General features: G+C 49.9%; 1 protein-coding gene and 1 long non-coding RNA gene across 4 annotated transcripts in view; one reads left to right on the forward strand and one right to left on the reverse strand.

Annotated features, from left to right (window-relative positions):
• Nucleotides 1-3840: 3840 nt before the first annotated feature.
• Nucleotides 3841-21753, reverse strand: part of Coro2b (coronin 2B) — a 110411-nt gene continuing 92498 nt past the window's right edge. The window contains exons 4-12 of the mRNA NM_001427032.1: nt 17722-17871; nt 16604-16768; nt 14703-14819; nt 14380-14484; nt 13333-13429; nt 11991-12103; nt 11591-11681; nt 11262-11401; nt 3841-5852 (exon numbers count right to left, since the gene is read on the reverse strand). Coding sequence (NP_001413961.1) covers nt 5721-5852; nt 11262-11401; nt 11591-11681; nt 11991-12103; nt 13333-13429; nt 14380-14484; nt 14703-14819; nt 16604-16768; nt 17722-17871 — 1110 coding nt within the window. The 3' untranslated portion in view covers nt 3841-5720. The remainder of the gene's footprint in view (nt 5853-11261; nt 11402-11590; nt 11682-11990; nt 12104-13332; nt 13430-14379; nt 14485-14702; nt 14820-16603; nt 16769-17721; nt 17872-21753) is intronic.
• Nucleotides 5746-20930, forward strand: LOC120094182 (uncharacterized). Of its 3 annotated transcripts, XR_005488248.2 has the most exons (4): nt 5746-5885; nt 6557-6732; nt 9737-19540; nt 20009-20930. It is a non-coding gene; the product is annotated as an uncharacterized LOC120094182 (long non-coding RNA). The 3 variants fall into 3 exon arrangements; XR_010054200.1 differs by lacking the exon at nt 6557-6732 and having other exon boundaries at nt 5749-5885; XR_010054201.1 differs by having other exon boundaries at nt 5851-10763; nt 10878-19540.

Here is a 21753-nt window from a genome sequence, read left to right on the forward strand (position 1 = left end):
ACGCTGCTGGCAAAGACCGCGGAATCTGCCGAAGGGTGAGGTGAGCGCCCTCCTCTGGCCGCTCTCAGAATGCTGTCCTCCCAGGCTTGGAGCCTGAGGACTTTCAGAGACCCTCCCTCCCTCATGCATGGGTGGTTCAGATCCTTGCTAGACCTGCTTCACCTGGTCTGTGTAATTCATTCAGGGGTTGGATGGGAGATGGCAGAAGGCGCCCAGCTTAGAACAGTAGAGAGCTGTAATCTGCCACCTGCTGGATAGGTTCAAGTTTCTAGCAAATTCTTTCTGGTCTTTGGATCTTTGGGTGATCACTATGACCTTGAAATCTAAGACCTGCCTCCTCAGCTCCCGTCTCCCATCCCATTTAGGTTCGATTGGTTAGCATCGTGTGTGTGTGTGTGTGTGTGTGTGTGTGTGTGTGTGTGTGTGTGTGTGTGTGTCTGCGTGCGCACGCGCGCGCGTGTCTTGGGCGCAGTGTTCTGGTGCTCTGGGAAGACAATGGATAACCTAAAGGGACAGTGCTGCCAGACAGTGAAGCCAAGTGTCAGGTGTCAGGGAAGGGGTCTGAATAACATTGTGCTTGTTACTGGATTGATTAGCAAGCTGCAGCTTATTTCAAAATAGGAAACATTCTCCAGAACTGGGACCTTCAGTTGTTATCCAGCAGGGGGCAGGGGTACACACACACACACACACACACACACACACACACACACACACACACACCACTCTTCCTCCCTCTGCAGTACGGGCTCTAGTGGATCTCGTAATTCTTCCTGGCCAAGGTCAAGTGTCTGCCACTGCTACATACCCCTGCCATGGCATCTTCGTTCTTCCAAGCTGGAAGGCAGGGCAGGGCTGGGGGTTGTTTTCAGGATGAAATCATTTCGCACAGTGAGGAAGCAGCCAGGTTCTGCATGGGTCTGCTGACAGTCTTGGATGCCTGCCCAGAGCTAGGAGTCTAAAAATGCCTGAACCCATCTTGAGATCTCAGGAGACTGGCTGGAAGTCAGCTCAGGAGCCAGCCATCTCCCCAGACTGATGTCCACCCCACCTTGAACCCATCCCAGAGTGAAACCCCTCCAGGATCAGGGCTCTGTGTCCTGCGGGTGGCTGGATGCCACAGATAGATATGACTGGCATTCCTGAGGCTCAGCTTGGTACTCAGTTATCCAGATACTTGGATGTGCTAAACTAAGTTGGAAATCCAGTCAGGTTTCAAAAGGACAGGAGTTAGAACTGGGAGAGGTACCCTTGCCTGTAGGGACATAAAAGGTTTATTCATAGAAAAGAAGGATCTGAAATTTATCCCATGACATCTTTACCTGGGGAAAAAGCAAGAATGACATCTGGTGGAAGCATGTCAATAGAGATGGTTCAGAGTCATGGAGGGCTTCCTCCCATCCCCATCTTTAAGTGATTAAAGCTGTGTGGAGGGTTGAGTCAGCACTGGCGGAGAGACCAGCATACAAGACTAGAAGTAAAAGATAGCATAGCATAAGTTTGTTTGTTTGTTTTTTTTCTTTTTTAAGACAATGTCTCGTGTAGCTCAGGCTGGCCTTGAACTCACTATATAGTCAAAGATATTCGCAAACTTCTGGACCTTGTGCCTCCACCTCCTACGCGCTGAGATTGCGGGCATACGCTACCATGCCTGATGTATGTCGTGATGGGGACAGAACTCAGGGTTTCCAGCATTCTAGGCGAGCACTCTACTGAGCTACACCCCCAGCGCAGCATATGACAAATTTGAGGACACATAAGGAACCAATGGGAGGTAACTACTCAACAAATACAGTTTGGAAAAATGGGCTCCTACTCACCTCAGGTAATTTACCATGATAAGCAATGACCGAAGAGCTGTTCTGCTGGGGTCAGGACAGGTGGGCCAGAAGAGAAGGCAGGTCAGCATGTCTGTGTATTTACCTGCTGGCCCAGGCGGTCTCAGCCAGGTGACAGCCCTGTGTTCCCTGACGTCTGAGGAGAAGGAGCTTACATGGATCAGACTCTGAGTGAATTTAGAATTCCTGAAAATTTAGGCTTTGAGAACTGATCCAGAGGCAGAAACTGCAGGAGTAGGCTGTCCAAACTCGGTTGGCCAATGCTGCCTTCAGGCCTCACAGGAGCCCCAAGATGCTTCCCTTTTCCTCGACAAGCTTGTTTGTGTCACTTACGTAAGGGAATGCATGGTCTCGGGGACATTTTCATCCTCTTGGCAGCTGGCATCACAGAAATCTCGTGTTTGACTAGGAAGGGATCTGGGCATTGTTCTCACCCCATAATGCATAGACAGGGAAAATCATGCCCCGTGCGGAAGAGTGACATGCAGGATTTCCCACAAGAGGCCAGAATGAGATTTAAACTGTCGTCTGCCCAGTGTCCTGTGTCCAGTCCTACAGTCCTCTGATGTCCCCCACTTAAGGTGTGCCGGCTCCTCTGGCTCCCTCAGTTACCTGGGGCACCCCTTGGTAGACTGACAACCCTCTTCTCAGACAGGCCTGCCTTGGTGAGGGACTACTGGTGTCCACTGTTTCTGGTCTCATGATAGACCCCGGCATCCTTCCGAAGCAGACTCCCCTCAGTTCCTCTGTCCCTAGACCCAGAAAACACTTATCTTTTGGTTTCCCCATGACACTGGCTTGGTGACCTTGGACATGGCACAGCGCAGTCCTAGAACCTAGGGTCAAATTCATGGACTAGTTCTTGCAGACTGTGAAGTGCTATTCCAATGTACGACACTGGATTAGATACTGAACAAACATGGTCTTTACATAACCCAGGCTGGTCTTGAATTCCCTAGGTAGCCAAGGTTAACTTTGAACTTCTGATCTTCCTACCCCCACTTCCCAAATGCTAGGATTACAAATTTGTGCTGGCACCCCTGGTTTAATGTCGTGCCTGTGATCAGATTCAGAGCTTCATGCATTCTACACCAGCACCCCACCAACGGAGCTACATCCTTGGTGTGCCTCTCCCTCTTTTGAAACAGGGTCTTACTGTATATCTCAGGCTGGGCTGGAGCTCTTGATAACTTCCTGCTTTAGACTCTAAGAGTGGAATTACAGGTGTGAGCCACTATATTTGTCCATAGTAAATACTTTTTAAATAGCTGTAAGAAGTAGTTCATTTAAAAAAAGGGGGGGGGATATGGGGCCGGAGAGGTGGCACAATGGTTAGAGCACTGGCTGCCCTTGCAGAGGACCCTAGTTCAGTTCCCAACACCCACATAGTGGCTCACAACCGTCTGTAACTCCAGCTCCAGGGAGCCTGATGTTACCTCTTTTGGCCACTGTTGGTACTGCACCTACATAATTTTTTTTTTTTTGGAAGTAAAAGATTGTAATATTTATATGTGTATATGTGTATATAAGAGCACAAGAATGCCATGTCAAATACGTGAAGGTCAGAGGACAATTGGAGTCTGTTTTCTCCTTCTATAGCTCAGGTTGTCAGGTTTGATGGTGGGTCCCTTTTCCTGCTGAGCCATCTCACCAGCCCCAGAACACTAGTTCCGAATTGGGGGCGATTCTGATACCCCCAGAGGCACTGAATAATACGGGGGCCATTTTTGTCTATCAAAGCTAGGTGGAGTTGCCATGACATCTGATGTGTTAAGGCCGGACACTGACGAGTGTACAGCGTACAGGACAGCCAGCCCCCACAGCAAAGCACTGTTGTTCCCCGGATGTCACAAGTACTAGATGAACCGAACGTGGCAGGGTAGCTGCACAGAGGTGGCTGTCATTTCAGAAAGACAGAGGAGCTATGAGGGTGCAGCTGGCCACAGAGACCACGAGGTGACCAATGTAGGATCGCCCTGCGGCTAAAGGACGTGGCCATGCCTTGGCTTGATAACTTCAAAACATTTTATTTCAATTCTATCCTTGGGAGGCAGCATAAATAATCACAGAAGACCACAAAGGTCAATGAGAGAAAGAAAGCTCCAGGAGGGGGAGATGAGAGCCGACAGTTTAGCCACGGTGGTGCAGGAGGAGAACGTGCTTCAGCACGCTGGCAACAGGGAGCATCCGTGGTTGGAGAGGAGAGACCCCAGGGCTGGGGAACCTCACCTCCCCGTTCCCCAGGAGGGCCTCTGCAGTTGGGAAGTTTTTGCAGGGTGGCCATGGGAAGGGCAGGCAAGAAGTGTCCTATGTATAGCAGATCCCAGCCAAAGACAGAGATTCCCACACCTCCTCTGCCCGAATGGCCGTGACTGTCCTGACACCAGTCCTTTTGAGCTCCATGTGTTAGGTGGGGAGATGGAAAAAGGGGAGGGGGAGAGAGGATAAAGCAAGCGTGTGTGTAAAAGACCGAAGGAGATGCAGCATCCCAGAGCTTCGTGCAGAGAGGGTCACTTCCCAGTTTCCTTCACTGTAAAGTAGGGCAGATGCACGAGTCGGTGAGAGCTATGTGTCAAACAACTGGGGAAACTTTAAAGTGCTGTGTGGGTGGAGTGGCTGTGGTCATCCTGCGTGTGTAAGGCTGAAAGTGGCTGAGATAGCAGGGTTGGAAGTGAGAAGGGAGGGGAGTGGAGGGAGACAGGCAGAGCATCCCTGGAAGCCATCTTGTTCCGCCTGCCCTAGGGCCAAACTCTACCCTTTCTCTGCCTCAGCTTCCAGGAAGAGGCCTCATGTCAGATGGAGGCCCTCCCCTCACCCCCCACCCCCTACGGAGTGAGAGCAAAGAGTGCAGGCCAGGGGGTCCAGGGGCACTGAGTGTAAGGGCCTCAACCTGGCAGTATGGCATGTTGGCACTACTGGTGTTGGGCAGACAGTGGAAGTGGCTTCCAGGTCTCATTCGGCGGAAGCCCACAAAGGGATTGGCATCTCAATACAGTGGGAAGGGCCTGGCCGTGGGGTCTGGATACCAAGGGTACTTGGTCCACTGCTGACCCTCTGGGTGACTATAAATTTGCTTCCTGATGGCAGCCCTCAGTTCTGTCATTTGACAAGTGGGGACACTACTTCCTACCCTGCCTGCTTCACAAATTAAATGGAAAGGGGGTGTAAAAGAGCTTTGAAGAGAACCACAGGGTAGGCAAAGGGTCATTATGGCCTTGGAGAGCGGCCTCTTCATTCCCTGAAGACAAGGGGGGTAGGAGAGAGTTCAGAAAGAGAAGGGCCAGCTGCCAGGTGCTCACCATTGGTGGAGATGAGCTGAGCTTGCTGGGCAGCTGGGAGCAGAATGAGGCAGGAGGTGGGCAGAGCACTCTACCCTCAATCCAGCCCTCACTGTGCTTCAGAAAGTAATGCTGGGATCTGAGCGACTGGTTCCTGTGTAGATAGGTCCTGGCAGCCCCTCTGCAGGGGACAAATTCAATTTCTAAATCGATGTAATCCCACTCTTCCTGTCCCTCCGAGGACACCTGCAGGGAGCCAAGGGGAAGCCTGGCTCTTGGGGCTGCAAGGAAAAGGGCAGCCAGTCAGGGGTGGGCTTTCCAGGAGAAGCTGGGGAACTGGTGTTAGCATAAAGTCAGGAGGTCAAAGGTCAGCTTCCAGTTCTTGATGTGGTAGGTAGGGTCTACCAACTGGTCCCCAGCTTCAGTCCAGGCCCTGTCTCTGGGCTCTACAGATAAGAGGCAGTTTAGGGACCAGTAGAATCAACGGAGAGATCGGCTTGGAAAACAGCCCGAGGAGGAGCTAGCACAGCCCGAGGCGGGGCTAGCACAGCCCGAGGAGGGGCTAGCACAGCCCGAGGAGGGGCTAGCACAGCCCGAGGCGGGGCTAGCAGTTCTTGGGGTTGTTGCGCAGATTTTTCAGTTCGAGCTGGAGCTGACGGAGCCGGATGTCCTTCTGTGCCAACTCCTCCTTCAGCCTCCGAATCTCATCCTGCTGCCTGAAGAACATCCTGAGGAGCTGGGGGTACAGCAAGGTGCAGGGAGAGAACAGGTGAGGAGGACTTTGGAGGACCAGTGTTCTCAGACACCCACCCTACCCAGACCCACCGTGCCTGCTCACCTTCCTCAGTCTCCTGCCACCCTGGGACAGTCAGGCGGGTGTTCCCCGAAGTTATTTCCAGGGTTCCTACTTACCCCTGATGGGAGAATGGTAAAGCGCAGCGGCCACGCAGGCCTGTCCGAGGGAAGCCAGTTTTCAGGATCTCAAGTTGGCCTCTTTATGGGTCTGAACTAAAGCCTTTGTTTGAGATAGGGACTCACTCTAGCTCATTCCGGTCTGAGGCTGACCTCACACTAAGTAGCTGAGCATGACCTTGAACTCAGGATCTTCCTGTCTCTTCCCCCCAGGTGCTAGGGTTATAAGTATGTATTGTCCTCCCTCTGTTTTAGAGGATGGAACCCAGAGCCAGTCCCTCTTCTCTTCTTGAGGAAATTGAGGGTACAGAATGTCACTTAGCCTTTGTGTGTGTGCTCTATCACTGAGCTGTTGCTCTAGTCCTAGAACCTTGTTTAAAATACAGACCCTGAATGAAATGCAAAAGACTGGGCAGTGGCTCATGTCTTGTCGAACATGGGCAAAAAGTTGGAACCCTGGCAGACCTTCATACAGTCGACTCCCTGGATCTACCAGATTCTTACTGCTTCTGTGAAATATACTGACAGATGCCCACAAAACACTGGGAAAGTAGGATACTGGCGGGGCTCTGCACTTGAGCAAGTCACAAGCTGGGGAGCCACATTCTTCCTTGGTCTGGGCTTCAGTTCCTGCCTCCAGGTTCCTGCCTTGAGCTTCTGCACCCTGACCCCGACTTCCTCATGACGGACTATGATGTGGAAGTGTAAGTCAGATAAACTCATTCCTCTCCAACTTACTTTTAGCCATAGTAACTTACCACAGCAATAGAAAGCAAGCTAGGATATCCACAGTCACTGTGCTGTGAGGTTCCGGCATGATTACATTTGATTATAATAGGACAGAGCATTTTCTATAAAAAATGTGAGTAGAGAGTAGTCTTGCTAAAGGTGATGCTTAACCAACCAAGTGCAGGTGCTGCAGCCATGGAGACGGTTACAGTACTCTTCCAGCCATGCGCACCTGTCAAACGTCCCAGGTGGGCTTGGGATGCAGCGCACCTGGTAGAGTAATTGCCTAGCATTTGAAAAGTGTTGTGTTTGCTACCAAGCACCACACAAAACAAATGTGGGGTCACCTGCCTGTAATCTCAGCAACCAAGGGAAGGAGGAGAAATTCAAGATTACCCTTGGTTAAATATCGGGTTTGAGGTCAGCTAGAGCTATAGGAAAGCCTGTCACAAAACTAAACAACATACACACGCACACACACACATATATACATATACACAAACACATATATATATACACACACATACATATACATACATACACAATATATACATACACATACACATACATACTCACATATACATACACACATACACAATATATACACACATATAACACAATATATACACACATATATACATATATGTATATATACACACACACATATATATACACATGTATATACACATACAAACACACATATATACACACATATACACATGTATACATACATACATAACACACACATATATACACACATATACACATGTATACACACATATACATACAGACAAATATACACATATATACACACATACACACATGTGTATACACACATATACATACAGACAAATATACACATATATACACACACACATACACACATATGTCATGAAGAACGAGTCTTCTGCCTCATTGAACCTGTCTCAGAAGTCGATTAAGGGGCTAGTGGAGCACTTGCTCAGCATGTGTGGGGCCCTAAGTTCCATACCCAGTGTGGTCAGAAAACAACAAACTAGAGAAAACAATATAAAATGGGGACTTTGCATTCAGATTGACTTTTTTTTGGGGTGAGAGTCTGGTTTCACCTCAAAGATTCTTAGCTGCTCCTCAGTCTTTTAGCTAAGATCAAGCAAAAAACAAACCAAAAGGACTGGAGCTGGAACTGAGTTAAGGAATAGTGATTGTGAGAGAGACTGTCACAGTAGACTCCAACCAGGGTGGCATCAGCCAAGCAAGTGGCGGGCCCTGCATCCATCAAAGTCCTCGAATGGACTGGGTCCAGTGCACAGGCCTGTAATCCAGTGCTGCCTGAGGCAGGAGGATGGAGAGTTTGAGGCTAGCCTGGGTTGTACAGGGAGATCCAGTTTCAACTCCCTGCTCTGAAGTATGAATTCATACATTTTATGTTTCAAGAAAAAGTCAATGGTTTGAAGAATGCATCATTTTTATGATTCCCTCCTTTCATTGACTTTCCCTGTTTTAAAATTAATTAATTGATTTATACTATTATTTGTAGCAGTAGGAGGTTCTGAGACAGGGTCTTATTACATATAGCCCAGGATAGACTAGAATTTGATCTATTCCTGCTTAAACCTCTTGAGTGCTAGGATTACAGACTTGTAACCCAGGCTAGCTTTGAATTCGTGGCAGTCCTATGCCTCTGCCTCTCAGCTGCTGCTATTACATGCTTGCACCACTATGCCCGTGCCACAGCATGGCTCTTAGAGGTATAATTCACAGGCCATCGCAATCCCACATTTCACACGTATAATTCAATACAGTTACTGAGTTGTCCAACCATATACTTCCCTCTCTCTCCCTTTCTCTCTCCTGTGTGCGTGCGTGTGTGTTTAGAGATAGCCTTATTCTGTACCCTAATCTGGCCTGGAACTCACTACATAGCCCAGGCTAGCTTGAACTCATGGCAATCCTCCTGCCTCAGTTTCCTGAGAGCTGATATTTCAGATGTGCGCTATCATGCCCTGCTTCTGAGCTTGCCCTTAGATCGCCGTTTTCCTTTCTTGCCCCACTTGCTCACGGGTTGATTCCCAGCTTTCAGAATGACTACAATATAGGTAAAGCCAGGTCTGAGTTATTTCTTCCCAAGGTGGGAGAGTCATGGCTTAGCTACAGGAGGATGGTGGGCTCTGTCTCACCTGCACAGAGAACCTATGAATGCTTCCCCCAGGTCACCAGATCCAATCCATATAGGTGTCTGGGTAGCTGGATGTCACTCCACTTAATCCCCTCGGACCCTTCCTCTTCACCCTCAGGGCTAAGACAGAGTTCCAACCCTCACTAGTGCTTACCCGGACAGTCTCAGCAACCCATATTCTACCTTCAAAAGGCAGGATACTTTTTAAAAACATTTTTTAAAGAGATTTATTTATTCTAGGTATATGAGTACACTTTGGCTGTCTTCAGACACCAGAAGAGAGCATCAGATCCCATTACAGATGGTTGTGAGCCACCATGTGGTTGCTGGGAATTGAACTCAGGACCTCTGGAAGAACGGTCACTGCTAGTGCTCTTAACAACTGAGCCATCTCTCCAGCCCCCTTTAATGTTTTAAAAACTGAAAATGTTAAATGTAAATAAAAACAGGAAAGATCCCCAGAGCCTCCTAGAGCCATCCGGTTCCAAATCTTCTATCACTGCCTGCCCTCTGCCCGCCTGGGTTATTTTGAGAAGAATCCGTTTATCACAAGATTCCATCCATTCTAGAAATCTGATCATCTTTCTACAGCGGCAAATGACCCTACATCTCTTTCCTATCCCAGGTCTCTAGCTCAGTATGGATTCTACCTCAAAGGTACCGGGATTACAGGTACCGTAGGCCCAGCTTATGTGGTACTGGGTATCGAACCCAGGTCCTTGGACATGCTAGACAAGCATTTTACTAGCTGAGCCACACCCCCAGTCCACATAAACACATCGCATGCCTGTGATCAAGCTGCCTGTCAAATTCTCTTTTAGGGTGAGGTCAAGTGCAGTGATTGTGACTAATGGTGGTGGTCGTCTACGTGTGCAGACCAACAGCCCAGTCTAAGATGGTGCTTGTGACCCTCCCCACTGAACTGAACCTGACAGCTTGTGTCAAGCAAGCAGGGCGTGGCAGCATGGATGATGCATCATCTCAGATCACCTTACAGAACTGCCCTGGCTTCCATCTTGGACTCCTCTCTTGCTCTGCGGGAAGCTGGCTGACATGGTGAAAGCTAGCATTTAGTGAAGTCCGTATGGCTAGGGCAGTGAGGACTGAGGTCCTCTGCCTGAGCAGCTAGCTATGAGAATCAGTAGTCAAGCAGGTCCTCCCTTAGCTAGGACCCAGGCTGTGACCATGACCCTGGCTGACATAGCTACAGCTTATAAGTGACTTGAACCACGGGTACCCAGAGGTGCCGCAGGCTGATGAGCCTTTGTGAGGTGTTGTGCTTTGAGTATGGAATGCCCCCCAGAGGCTTGTGTATTTGAATACATGGTTTCCAACTGGGGGTGCTATCTGGGAGGGTTGGGGAACCTTTAGGAGGTAATGCCTCCCTAGATGAAGCAGGGCACTAGGAAGTGAGATTATAAGTTTTATAGCCCTGCCCCATTTCCTGTTCACTCTCTGCTTCTCGACTGTGGAGGTGGTGGGACCAGATGCCTCTTCCTAGTGATGCCATGATTTCCCTGCTATAGTGGACTGTATCCCCTCCAACTGTGGGCCCCCAAACCCTCTCTGCTTGCTCCTTCAGGTGTTTTAGTCACGACAATGAGAAAGGGTGAAGTTAATATGCTCTGGGTAATATGTTACACAGCCAGCCTCTCTGAGCACTTAGGCGCCATGAAGACGACGGGGTACCGTGCACCATCCCTCTGGTGTCACAACAGTTGGACAAGTCAGGAAACTCCGTCCCAGCCAGGAAATGGCAGAGGCAGAAATCATACACAGATGGGCTTATACAACCAATCAGTCTTGCAGCTGTGTTAGGCCACGTGCCCGACGCTCAGTAGGCATCCGGTAAGCCAGCTGAGCTGCGTTGGCATGTGGGCCTGAGGGCACAGCCTGAAATTGGAGAACTTCAGAGGGCATGGACACCCTAGCTGTCTCAGCATGAGCTCTCACTCCTCCTAGGTGGTACAAAGAGCCTTCTGTAAACAGCCTCTTCCTCTGAGGCAGGAAATGTGACAGACCAGCAAGCGGGAAGGCAAGGCAGGCTGTGATGAGGAGAGCAGGCTGGATCCTCTCGGTGGTTTACAACACCCACAGCACTGTGCAGTGGATTCAGAAGGATGGTATTCAACCCCGGTGTCAGTGAATTTGAGGTTTGGAGAGGGGCAGATCTCTCTGATGCTCCAACCCCTGTGTTCATTGAGGCCAGAGGCAATGTTTCTTACAGAATGTGTCACTGACAGAACAATGTCCTGGGATAGAGCTGGCTTCCAAGCCTGAAGCTCACAGTGGCAACATAAAGGGCTGGCTCTTCCTAAGTGGTGGGGGGAGACCCTGCACCCTTACCTCATTCTCTGTCCTGGGAGGGACATTTTCTAATAAATCTATGCCGTTGACGACGACGCTCTTCTTTTCTCTGATGGGGGCCTTAAATACCACTTTTGAAGACTTCTTATAGCCTTCCTTCAGAGACATCAGCACGGGATCTGGGAAGGCAATGAAGACAGTGTCATCCAACAGGCTGGACTGGAGAGTGAGGTATCACTGTACTGAGCTTGCCAGCTGTGTGGGAGGGGAGGGGAGGGAGGGCACATTCTGGACGGGAATCGTGCAGAGGAAGCTGGCAAAGCCTGCAGCCCCTTGGGCTCTTCGGTGGCTCCTGCCTGCAGAGGTACCTCGGTTGACGCCTCCCAGCCATTCATCAGGGGTCAGCGCTGGCTCTGTGCCTGGCGTCATGGGGTAAATGTCCTCCTGGTAGGAATCTGACTGCATGGGGGAGAAGGAAGAGAAAAGATATCTGGAAACCGTTGGGAAAGCCCTGGCCATCTAGCTAGGCACACTCCAGCAATTCTACCTCTAAGTCATTAAGTCATTGTCTTAATGACCTCTTGTGGAGAACTGCCTGCTTTCAGGCAAACCAACCATCCCTACCTGAGAGTGTCCTCTGCCCTCTACCTCAGGTGGAGCCTGAATATTCTAGTCCCCGACACCTCCTTTATCTGGGTTCATTGTCAGGGCTTCAGGTTAGTAAGATTCAGTATGGGGTCCTTTGCAGCCCAACCCAGGCCCACTCACCCTCCGGGGCACAATCATGGAGATGGGTTCAATTAGGCCCTTGAGAGTCACGAGCTTGTAGAAGCGGAAGACCTCGCAAGCAGACACATCCAACCCATGCTTGGGCATGACACCTGTGGAGAGACACAGGGCTCTGTGGGGGTCTCTGTCCCTGCTCACAGTCTGATGTTCTCAGGCTGGCTGCAGTTTGGGTGCAAGGACCGATCCAGAGGACAGAGGGTAGCCATGATGTCTTAGAGTCGGCCTCTGACTCAAGACAGTCACTTTGGGGGTGGGAGTGGGGCAGGCAAGGTCATGGATCCCAGTCTGGCCTCAAACTCAAGATACAAAGTCATACAAGGCTGCAGGGCCAAGCACCTTCTGGAATGAACTGGCTTCCCTACGCCTCTTTGTCTCAGTCTGCAGAGAACAGGAAGGAGGGCGAAGCCATTTCCCACCCCAGAGGTTTCAACCCAGCCCAAGAGACGGCTTGTTGTTGATCTAGAGCTGGCCAGTACTTGTGTGTGGTGTCTGTGCTTCATTGGCCAAACTGTCCTGAGCAGCTTTGCCTCCTGAGTAGAAAAGCTACTCTGAGGCAGGGGCTCATGGTGCTAAGAGCTCAGCCTGGGCTTCCACGGACGGGATTTGAACTGGGTCTCTGCTCCTTTTTCCACACATGTACTTTTGGTTTGTTGGGCAGAAATGGCCCTGTGTGAGGTCATGGGAGACTGAGGCACATAGATGATTGGCATCTGCCTGGCAGTGTGCCAAGCACAGACAGAACACATCTTCCCTGTAGTGTGAGTGAGGGAGGGTTCTAGGTCCTTCCGACTGGGATGGAAGCTGTTCTTCCAAAGAGAATTCTAGAACTCTCCCTTCCACCTATCTCTCCTCCCTCTCTCTTTCTCTTCCTCTTTATCGAGACTGGGTCTCACTAAATAGCCCCCTGGACTGCCCTCAAACTCACAGTCTTCTGTTCCTCTCTCTGGGTGCTGGGATCCACAGGAAAATGGTGGAGCTCTTGCCTGCCTGCTGCATCTGGGGCTATCGTCCTGGTTTCAGAGCCACTGAACCTCCTCCTACCATGGGAGCCCCATCGTGGAGTAAGTCTCCCATCTAGGGCTGAGGAAGGAGACAGAGCCTGTACCCTGCAGTCTGCTACTGAACATAGATGGCCAAGCTGGTGCTGTGAGTGAGTGCAGAGGAACTGACCTGCCGAAGGCAGCATGCATGGGTCCCGTTCCCCTCCGCCCACCGACTGGCTTTGGAGTCTGACTAGTGTGTAAAGGGCACACTGTGTAGGCGCAAGCCAATACCACCTCCTGTTCTGCACAAAGCAGCCCGGCAGCCTCCGGGTCCTTACCTAGGCCTTTCTGTGGGGCTGGGGAGCGGAACTCCATGAGGTAGCTCAGGTAGGGCTTCTCCGTGCTGATCTCATAGTACCGGATGTTTCCATCCCCCTGAAGGTAGCAGAGAGGCAATGAGAATAGAGGGCAGGGTCCAGCAGACCTAGACCCAAGGTGCTACAGAAGAGAGCTGCCCTTGTGCCTCCAAGGTGGCTAGGAGATGAAGAGACCTGTACTTTAGGCTGGGTAGCTCTACTAGGGGCAGGGGTGGATATGGGATGGTATGTATACGCTATGTACTCACAGTGTGTGTCTGTATGGTGCATGGGATTTGTGTGATGTGTGCATAGCATGTGTGCAGTGTAGCATGTTTGTATAGTGTGTATATGCTGTGATGTATATGGTGCAATGTGTATGGTATGTGTGTGATATTGTATGTATATATGGTATGGTATGTGTAGGTGTGGTGCATAGTTTGTGTGCATTGTAGTATATATTATAGTCTGCATAATGTGTATGTATGCAATGTGGTAGGTATGTATAGTCTATGTAACATGTATGTATGGTGTGGTATGTGGCATATATGGGTGGCATCATGTGCGTTATGTGTGCAGTGTACTATGTATATATGGTCTCTGGTGCATATGAATGGTGCAGTCAGTATATGTGGTATGTATGTGGTATGTACATTATATGTTCAGTGTGGTGTTTGGTGTGATGTGTGTGGTGTGGTTGGTTTTTGTCATGTCCATACAGCCTTTCTAATGAAGCCATATTCAAAGATCTCCTGACTGGTGCTTCATCTTCTGCCATTGGTTACTGACTACATGACAGGCTTAGTTCTTTATTTCTCCACTCGGGCTTGTCCTGTAAGGAGTTCTCAGTCACTGACACTTCAGCAAGAGTGACAGAGGTGTAGGTGGAAGTGTTGAGAGCCAGGGGCTGGGCTGGCTCATGGGAAGCCACAAAGATTAGGTTGGTTTTCTTAGGGATAAGGCGAGAGTGATGTTCTAATGGGGACCGGAATCTCCCATTAACTGACAGTCCCGCCCTCACCCCACTACCTTTCCAGCCAGGTAGAGCATGTGGGTGTCAGCATCATAGAATGGGAACAGGAGGCCTGAGAGTCCATCAATTTCTTCCTCGATCATTGGCATGGACAGATCCTCCTGTAGGGAGGAGGGTGGTGTGGGTTAGGCTGTATCCAGGAGGAGAGCATGGCTCCTTCCCAAATCCCAGCAGAGCCACCAGAGCTCCAGCCCCCTCCAGCAGAGGGCCCAAGCACCGACCTCATTCTACTCTTGCCCTATCTGGACTCAGAGACTCAGGAGCTCAGATATAGGCGGCTGTCCCTCCCCGCCCTCCTGCTGGCATCCCAGTGTCTGACCTGGTCCCAGAGGGCAATCTGTCTGGTGTTCCACCTGGAGACCCCTGTCGTGAGGAGCCGCTTCATGTTGCCCAGGAACACTACCCGGTTCACTCTGTGGTTTTTGCAGTTTGCCTCCTGGAGGGGACAGAGACCATAGGTGAGTCAGGGCCCTCAGTATGTAACTCTGTAGAGAGCTGAATGAAATGGTGGTTCTTCCAAAACCCTTGTCCCAGTTAGAGGGTGCTGTGCTGCCCCCTGATTTAGATAAAAACGATCCTTGCATATGTAATTTGGCTATGAATTGTGAGGGGGGGGGGAGATGACACAACCTTGGAGGCAGGGACAGCCACAGGCCAGCGGGCCAGCATGCCAGCAGCCCCTCCAGAAGCTAGAAGAAGCAAACGCAAGTCTGGAATCTAGCATTTGGTAAGTTGAGGCAGGAGGAGTACAAGTTCTAGGCCAGCATAGACTACATAGAGCTCTACAGCGAGATCCTGTTTCAAGAAACCAAAAGAAGAGTTAGAGAGATGGCTCCACTGATAATGTGCTTGCCGTGCATGCAGGGGTCCTGAGTTTGATCTCTGCAAAACCATATTAAAAGGGGGGGGGGGGAGTCAGCAAAGGCACTTGCCTCAGAGCCTGAAGCCCTGAGTCAGATCCCACGAACCTATAAGGTAGAAGAAAAGAACTAATGTCTTTGAGTTGTCCCCTGATCTCCTCCATGTGTGAGCTCCTCCTCTAACACACACACAATTAATAAATGTAGATTATTTTCAAAAATTAAAAAGCTGGGTGGTGGGCTTTGTAATCCCAGCACTAGAAGGTAGAAACAAGAGGGCCCTTGGGCCTCCTGGCCAGCCGGCTTAGCTGCATCAGTGAGGGTGGGTTCAGTGAGAGACCCTGCCTCAGAAAAATGAAGAAGACACCTGCCATCGGCCTCTGGCATCCACATGTCCATGTGAAGTCATGTACAAGCAAGAACCGAGTCTCCTCTAAAATCTTTGGAGGGAGAGCAGCCTACAGACGCATCCACTTGGGACTCCTGGATCCCCCATCAGAAAGACCCAGGTTCTGTTGCGTGAGGCCACTTAGCTTAAGGACATTAGTTACAGTAGCCGCAGGACACAAACACAGTTGTCTTCCAGCACAGAGCCCTGGGATTCAGGAACCCAGGGCCTTGTGTGATCCAGAGCAGCGGAAACAGGGAAGGGCCGGGTTATCCTTCACTAATCCCTCAGGGGCCTTCGTTTAACCCATGAAACATATCCTGGAAACATGTCCCCCAACCCCATTTCCCTGCCTCAGTCTTCAAGGCTGAGATTCCAGGCATGTGCCATCCTACCATCCCCCACACTTTCAGACAGTGCTGGGGATCAAACTCAGGACTCTGTGTGTGGTAGGTGAGCTCCTTATCAACTGCTTCCCTTAATTAAGTGTCCTCAGTCCCCTGTCCTGCCCATCCGTATTTTCCGTCCTCCAGAGCCTTGTGGTTGCCATGTAGTAAGAACTCGGGAAACAATTACGGCTATTGCTGAATCCCTTTAATCTGAGTCTCGGGGAGTAACCTCCCACCAGCCTCCCCGCATGGAGCTATCTGTGGACCTGGAATCATGTGCCTTTTGCCACAGGCACATCCTGTGCATGTGGCTGGGCAGTGAGTCCAAGGTCCCCTCCCTTGGACCCATGATAGGACTTGGTAGACCCCAGGGACTCAGGAACTGAAGGTCCATTGCAAGAAGTAGAAGAATCCTCTTTGGAGGAGACGTCACCATGGTGGCAGAAAAGAGGGCTGAGAATGGCCCTGAGCCGATAGGCTGATCCAAAGGCATGGGTGAGATGAGGGTACAGGGCCCCAGCACAGCCCGTTTCCTCCATAGACTCCAGCACGTCCTCCCCCTCAACAAAACGTAAGGCTCCACCTGCAGAACACGGCCAGAGCGGGGCTCAATCACGCGAAGCTTCTTGTCTTTGCACGTGGTGGTGAGCAGGCTGCCGTCTGTGTTGAAGGACATGCAGAGGATCACATCTGTGTGACAGTCAATCATTTTCACTGGCTCTCCTATGTCCAGGTTCCAGATGAGGACCTGTGAAAGCAGGAGGTAAACTCATTGGCTGCTGTGGTCCTGGGTACCTGTTCTCCATTCTCACCAATAGCCCTGGGAGGAGCTGTCTGCACAAGGCCTGGGCTACATGGGGCTACAGGCTCATTGTCAAGGGTTCTGTACAGAAAGGCAGATGCTTGGCAACTACACACCGATATTCATATCAACTGTCACCTAGACAGAAGTTAAAGTCACCTAGAAGACAATGGTCTGGAAGTGTCTGTGAGGGAGTGTCTGGACTGTGTTGACTGAGACAAGAAGACCTAAATATGGGCGGCACCTCTCTGTGGACGGCTAAGCACCAGCAGTCATGTCTCTGCTTCCTGACCATGGAGCAGTGTGACTGGCTGTCTCGTGGGCCTGCCATCTTGGCAGACTATACCCTCCCACTGTGAGTCAAGATGACCCTTCCTTAAGCTGCTTCTTGTTGAGTATTTGGTCACAGCAACCAGAAAAATAACCAACACACACATGATCCCCTGAGAGCCTCCGACAGGTCCCAGTCTTGACTCGGTTTCTTTAAGAAATAAGGAGAGACACCCCAAGACTGGCCCCAGGTGGCTGGCATGATAGGATTTGGGGTTGCAGTTTCCCCTGCAGCCCTGCAGCTCTGGTTGCTCAATTTCCCTACTAGGAAGGCACAATCATCTCTTGGTTAGGAAGTTACCAGACAAAGGTTATGGGCACTGTGGTCTTCCAGTCCACTAAACTCCAGAGAGGATAGGAAAGATGCCTTAAGTCCCCAAGACCCCCAGGAAAAATTTGTGCGCAGGAGATGGTCGGTCTTGTGTAGAGCATGAATGAATGATCGAATGAATGAATGACCAAATGGGCCCATGACAGTCAACGTGCTTAGACTATCCCCTGCTCTCCTCTCCCCCACCGTCCCCCACCGAGCCAGCTCTACCCAGGTTGCCCACACCTGGGCCCCGTACCTTGTAGTCATAGCCAGCACTGAACAGAATGTTGTTAGTTGTGGGGTGCCACTCAACCAGCCCCACACGGCGGCTGTGTCCGTGGAGCTCCAGGAGAGCCTCGGTCATGTTCCGCTTCAGCCCGCCCTCAGGGATCTCCCAGATCCGCACCTGCAGAGGGGAGAGGCTTGGTTTTAGTTGGACAGGCAGGGGCAGGGAGTGCCACAGACCCGAGGGAGGAGCCAGTGCTAGACGGGCAGAAAGCTCCCTCTTTTGGCTACAGGTGTTCTCTGCCAAATAACCCCAGACAATGAACACTGTTTTCAGTTGTTTTTGTTTTGTTTTTTGAACAGGATCTAATGTAGCTCAAGATGACCTGAAACTTCTTGTCTTGCCTCCACTTCTGGAGTGTTTAGATCACAGGAATGAGCCACCATGACTTGTTTTAGCACACCTGCTTTATAGGATGCTGGGGGTCGAACTCAGCTGTGAGGTGCTGTATACAGATAGCTATAGAATTATGATGAGAAGTGGGACCCCTCCCCTCTGTGTGTGTGTGTGCATATGTGTGTATGTATGTGTATGTAGGTGTGTGTGTGTATGTGTGTGTATATGTGTGTGTGCATGTGTGTCTACGTATGCGTATGTAGGTGTGTGTGCATGTGTATGTATGTGTATGTGTGTATATGTGTGTGCATGTGTGTCTATGTATGTGTGTGTATGTAGGTGTGTGCATGTGTGTCTATGTGTGTGTGCATGTGTGTATATGTGTGTGCATGTGTGTCTATGTATGTGTGTGTATGCATGTGTGTATGTGTGTGTATGTAGGTGTGTATGTGTGTGTATATGTGTGTGTGCATGTGTGTCTATGTATGTGTATGTGTATGTAGGTATATGTGCATGTGTATGTATGTGCATGTGTGTGTATGCATATGTATGTATGTGTATGTAGGTGTGTGTGCATGTGTGTGTATGTGTGCGTGTGTGTGTGTGTGCGTGTATGTGTGTGTATGTAGGTGTGTATGTGTGTGTATATGTGTGTGTGCATGTGTGTCTATGTATGTGTATGTGTATGTAGGTATATGTGCATGTGTATGTATGTGCATGTGTGTGTATGCATATGTATGTATGTGTATGTAGGTGTGTGTGCATGTGTGTGTATGTGTGCGTGTGTGTGTGTGTGTGCGTGTATGTGTGTGTATGTAGGTGTGTGTACAATGCTCAAGAAAGCCAGCCTATGGCACTGGATCACCTGGAGTTGGACTTACAGCAGTTGACGTGGTGGGTGCTAGGAACCAAACTTGGATCCTCTGGAAGAGAAGTAAGCACACGTAACTAACCACTGAGCCATCTCTCAAGACCCTTATATGATATTCTGTGATCTACTGTGGCAGTGTGAATGAGAATGTCCCCATAGGCTCTGTATTTGAACATTTTGTCCCTAGTTCTTGTTGGAGGAAGTAAGCCATTGGTCTCTCTCTCTCTCTCTCTCTCTCTCTCTCTCTCTCTCTCTCTCTCTCTCTCCCTCTCTCTCTCTCTCTCTCTCTTTCTTTCTTCTTTTCTTTTTTGAGACAGGGTTTCTCTGTATAGCCCTGGCTGTCCTGGAACTTGCTCTATAGACCAGGCTGGCCTCAAACTCAAGAGATCTGCCTGTCTCTGCCTACCAAGTGCTGGGATGAAAGGTGTGTAACACCACCACCCAGCTAGGGCTTCAAGTGTCTAAAGATTCTCTATTTCTAGTTGACCCCCTGCTTCATGCTTACGGTGAAGGACATAAACCCTCAGCCTCCAATGCTGCCGACATGCCTCCCTACGGTGTGGACTCTTATCCTCTGGAACGGTAAGCTCAAATAAACTCTTCTACAAGTTGCCTTGGTCGTGGTGCTTTCTCACAGTTGCTCAAGAGCAGTAACTATGTAACGAGTATACCTAGGAAGGCATGGGATATTCCTTTTGACATCATCTAGACAGAAAACAAGTGACTAGCAAGAGTGGAACAATTTAATATACGATGTCAATCGTCACGTTCACCATTTGGCTAGGTCACCACAGAGAGCATCTGAAAGCAAGCAAGGCTGAAGTTGGGGTGCTTGAAGGGAACTCCTTTGCTAAGTCTCCTAGCCAATCTGGTGCATCTTCCTCGGAATATGGAAACAAGGGCCTCCCCACAAAACCCCTATAACTCATCTATAAGAAGGAAGGAAGGAAGGAAGGAAGGAAGGAAGGAAGGAAGGAAGGAAGGAAGGAAGGAAGGAAGGGAGGAAGGAAGGAAGTTTTTCCATGGAGAATTTGAAACCACCATTCTCAGTTTCAGGAAATCAGCCTACTTGAGAACAAGTTTCTTCACTGGGAGTTCCTTGGTGGCTCTAGCCCACCACCCACCACCCACCACCCACCACCCACCACCTACCACCACCTGCTGGTGTGCAAGAGCGACATGGAGAGGGACCTGGCACGACCTTCTGCCTTCCAACAGTGCAAGGCCCGTGGAGTGAGGATTAGTTTAGAAATAGTGGGGACAGGACTTGGGGTGATGACCAGGAAGACACACATTTCTTTCACCCCCAATTGAGAAGACTAATGCTTAGATTAGACATGTGCACAATACATACACACACACTTTCTTCTTTTGTTCCAAAAAGCTACTATTATGCATGTTTATGGCTTATTTATTTTTATGTGACTACAGGTATGAGTATCTTTATATATTACTATGTACAGATATGCCATATATATGTACATACATGTATAAGAATATATGAGACATATGTAAGAAATAAATTATATATATTTATATGTACTTATTCATGTAATTTGAATGCATATACATGTTCGTGTGTGTGTCTGTGCGTGTGTATGTACATGTGTGTGCATGTGTATTGAGGCTAAACCCACTCACTAGCTGAGTGACACTGGATGAGCCATTAATCCTCTGAGGCTCTAGCTCTTGGTGTAGAAAGTCAGGGGATCTGTGGGCTTTGCAGAGGCTTGTGGCTTAAATCAAGCTGGAGTCATGTGAACTGAGTTGTTAGAATGGCAGCTGGTTTGTGCCTGGGGAACACCAGGGAGGTTGGACCCCAGCTCTAGCCTCTGGGATTGATTTAAACTTGAGAGAGAGAGAGAGAGAGAGAGAGAGAGAGAGAGAGAGAGAGAGAGAGAGGGAGGAGAGACAGAGACACAGAGACACACAGAGAGACAGAGACAGAGAGACAGACAGAGACAGAGACAGAGAGGCATATACATGTAGACACTGGTGATTCCCCAAGCACCTAAGTAAGGTTTGGGGAACCAGGGAGAATCAATACCCCACAGAGAGGTGTCTCTTATTTAACACCTGGAAGTTCCCCTCCTGGGCCCAGCTTTCTCATCTGCACATTGAGCCAAGTTAGTTGATCTTCCAGACTTCTCTGACATTGTTGAGAGGGAAGAAACCACCAGGCTTGACCCACAGCAAAAAGTTGGCACCAGATACTTAAAAAAGAAAAGCTCTGGAGAGTGGCTGCAATTCACGGTGGGCTTGAAACGCCCAGAAGGAAGCTCCAGCCTCTTAGAATGCATGGAATTTGCTGGAAACAAAGTGTATCTGGGATGTGGGAGGAACGCTGTGGTTCTGCCCAGGGAGTGAGCTGGGAGCCTACTGCAATAACACAGGAAACCAAACAGTCTGCCAAACAGGATTTGGGGAAGGAAGGGGTGGAGAGAAGAGTGGAGGGTTCTCCTCCAGCGAGCCAGCTGTGCCAGAGAGTCCCCTTACAGCCTGGAGCCAGGGTCTTGTCACACACACTCTCATTTAATCAATCAGATAAGTGGGGATGGGGGAGGGGTGGGAGCAGGGTGTGTCTTGGCTTCCAGGAGCTCGGAGTCTCCTGAGAGACAGCAGACATGTGCAGACAAGTGAGGGCAAGATCAGCACATTAAGGAGAGTAGACAGAGCCTCCAAACCAGCGTGTGAGAGAGTGGGGACAGGACAGCTAGCCAGCAAAGCTTGGACCTGAGCTCTTGCAAGCTCCCTGCAAACCCAGGCTCTGACCTGAGTTACTGTGAGTCTGTGCC

Source organism: Rattus norvegicus, chromosome 8 (assembly GCF_036323735.1).
Source record: "Rattus norvegicus strain BN/NHsdMcwi chromosome 8, GRCr8, whole genome shotgun sequence".
NCBI lineage: Eukaryota > Metazoa > Chordata > Mammalia > Rodentia > Muridae > Rattus > Rattus norvegicus.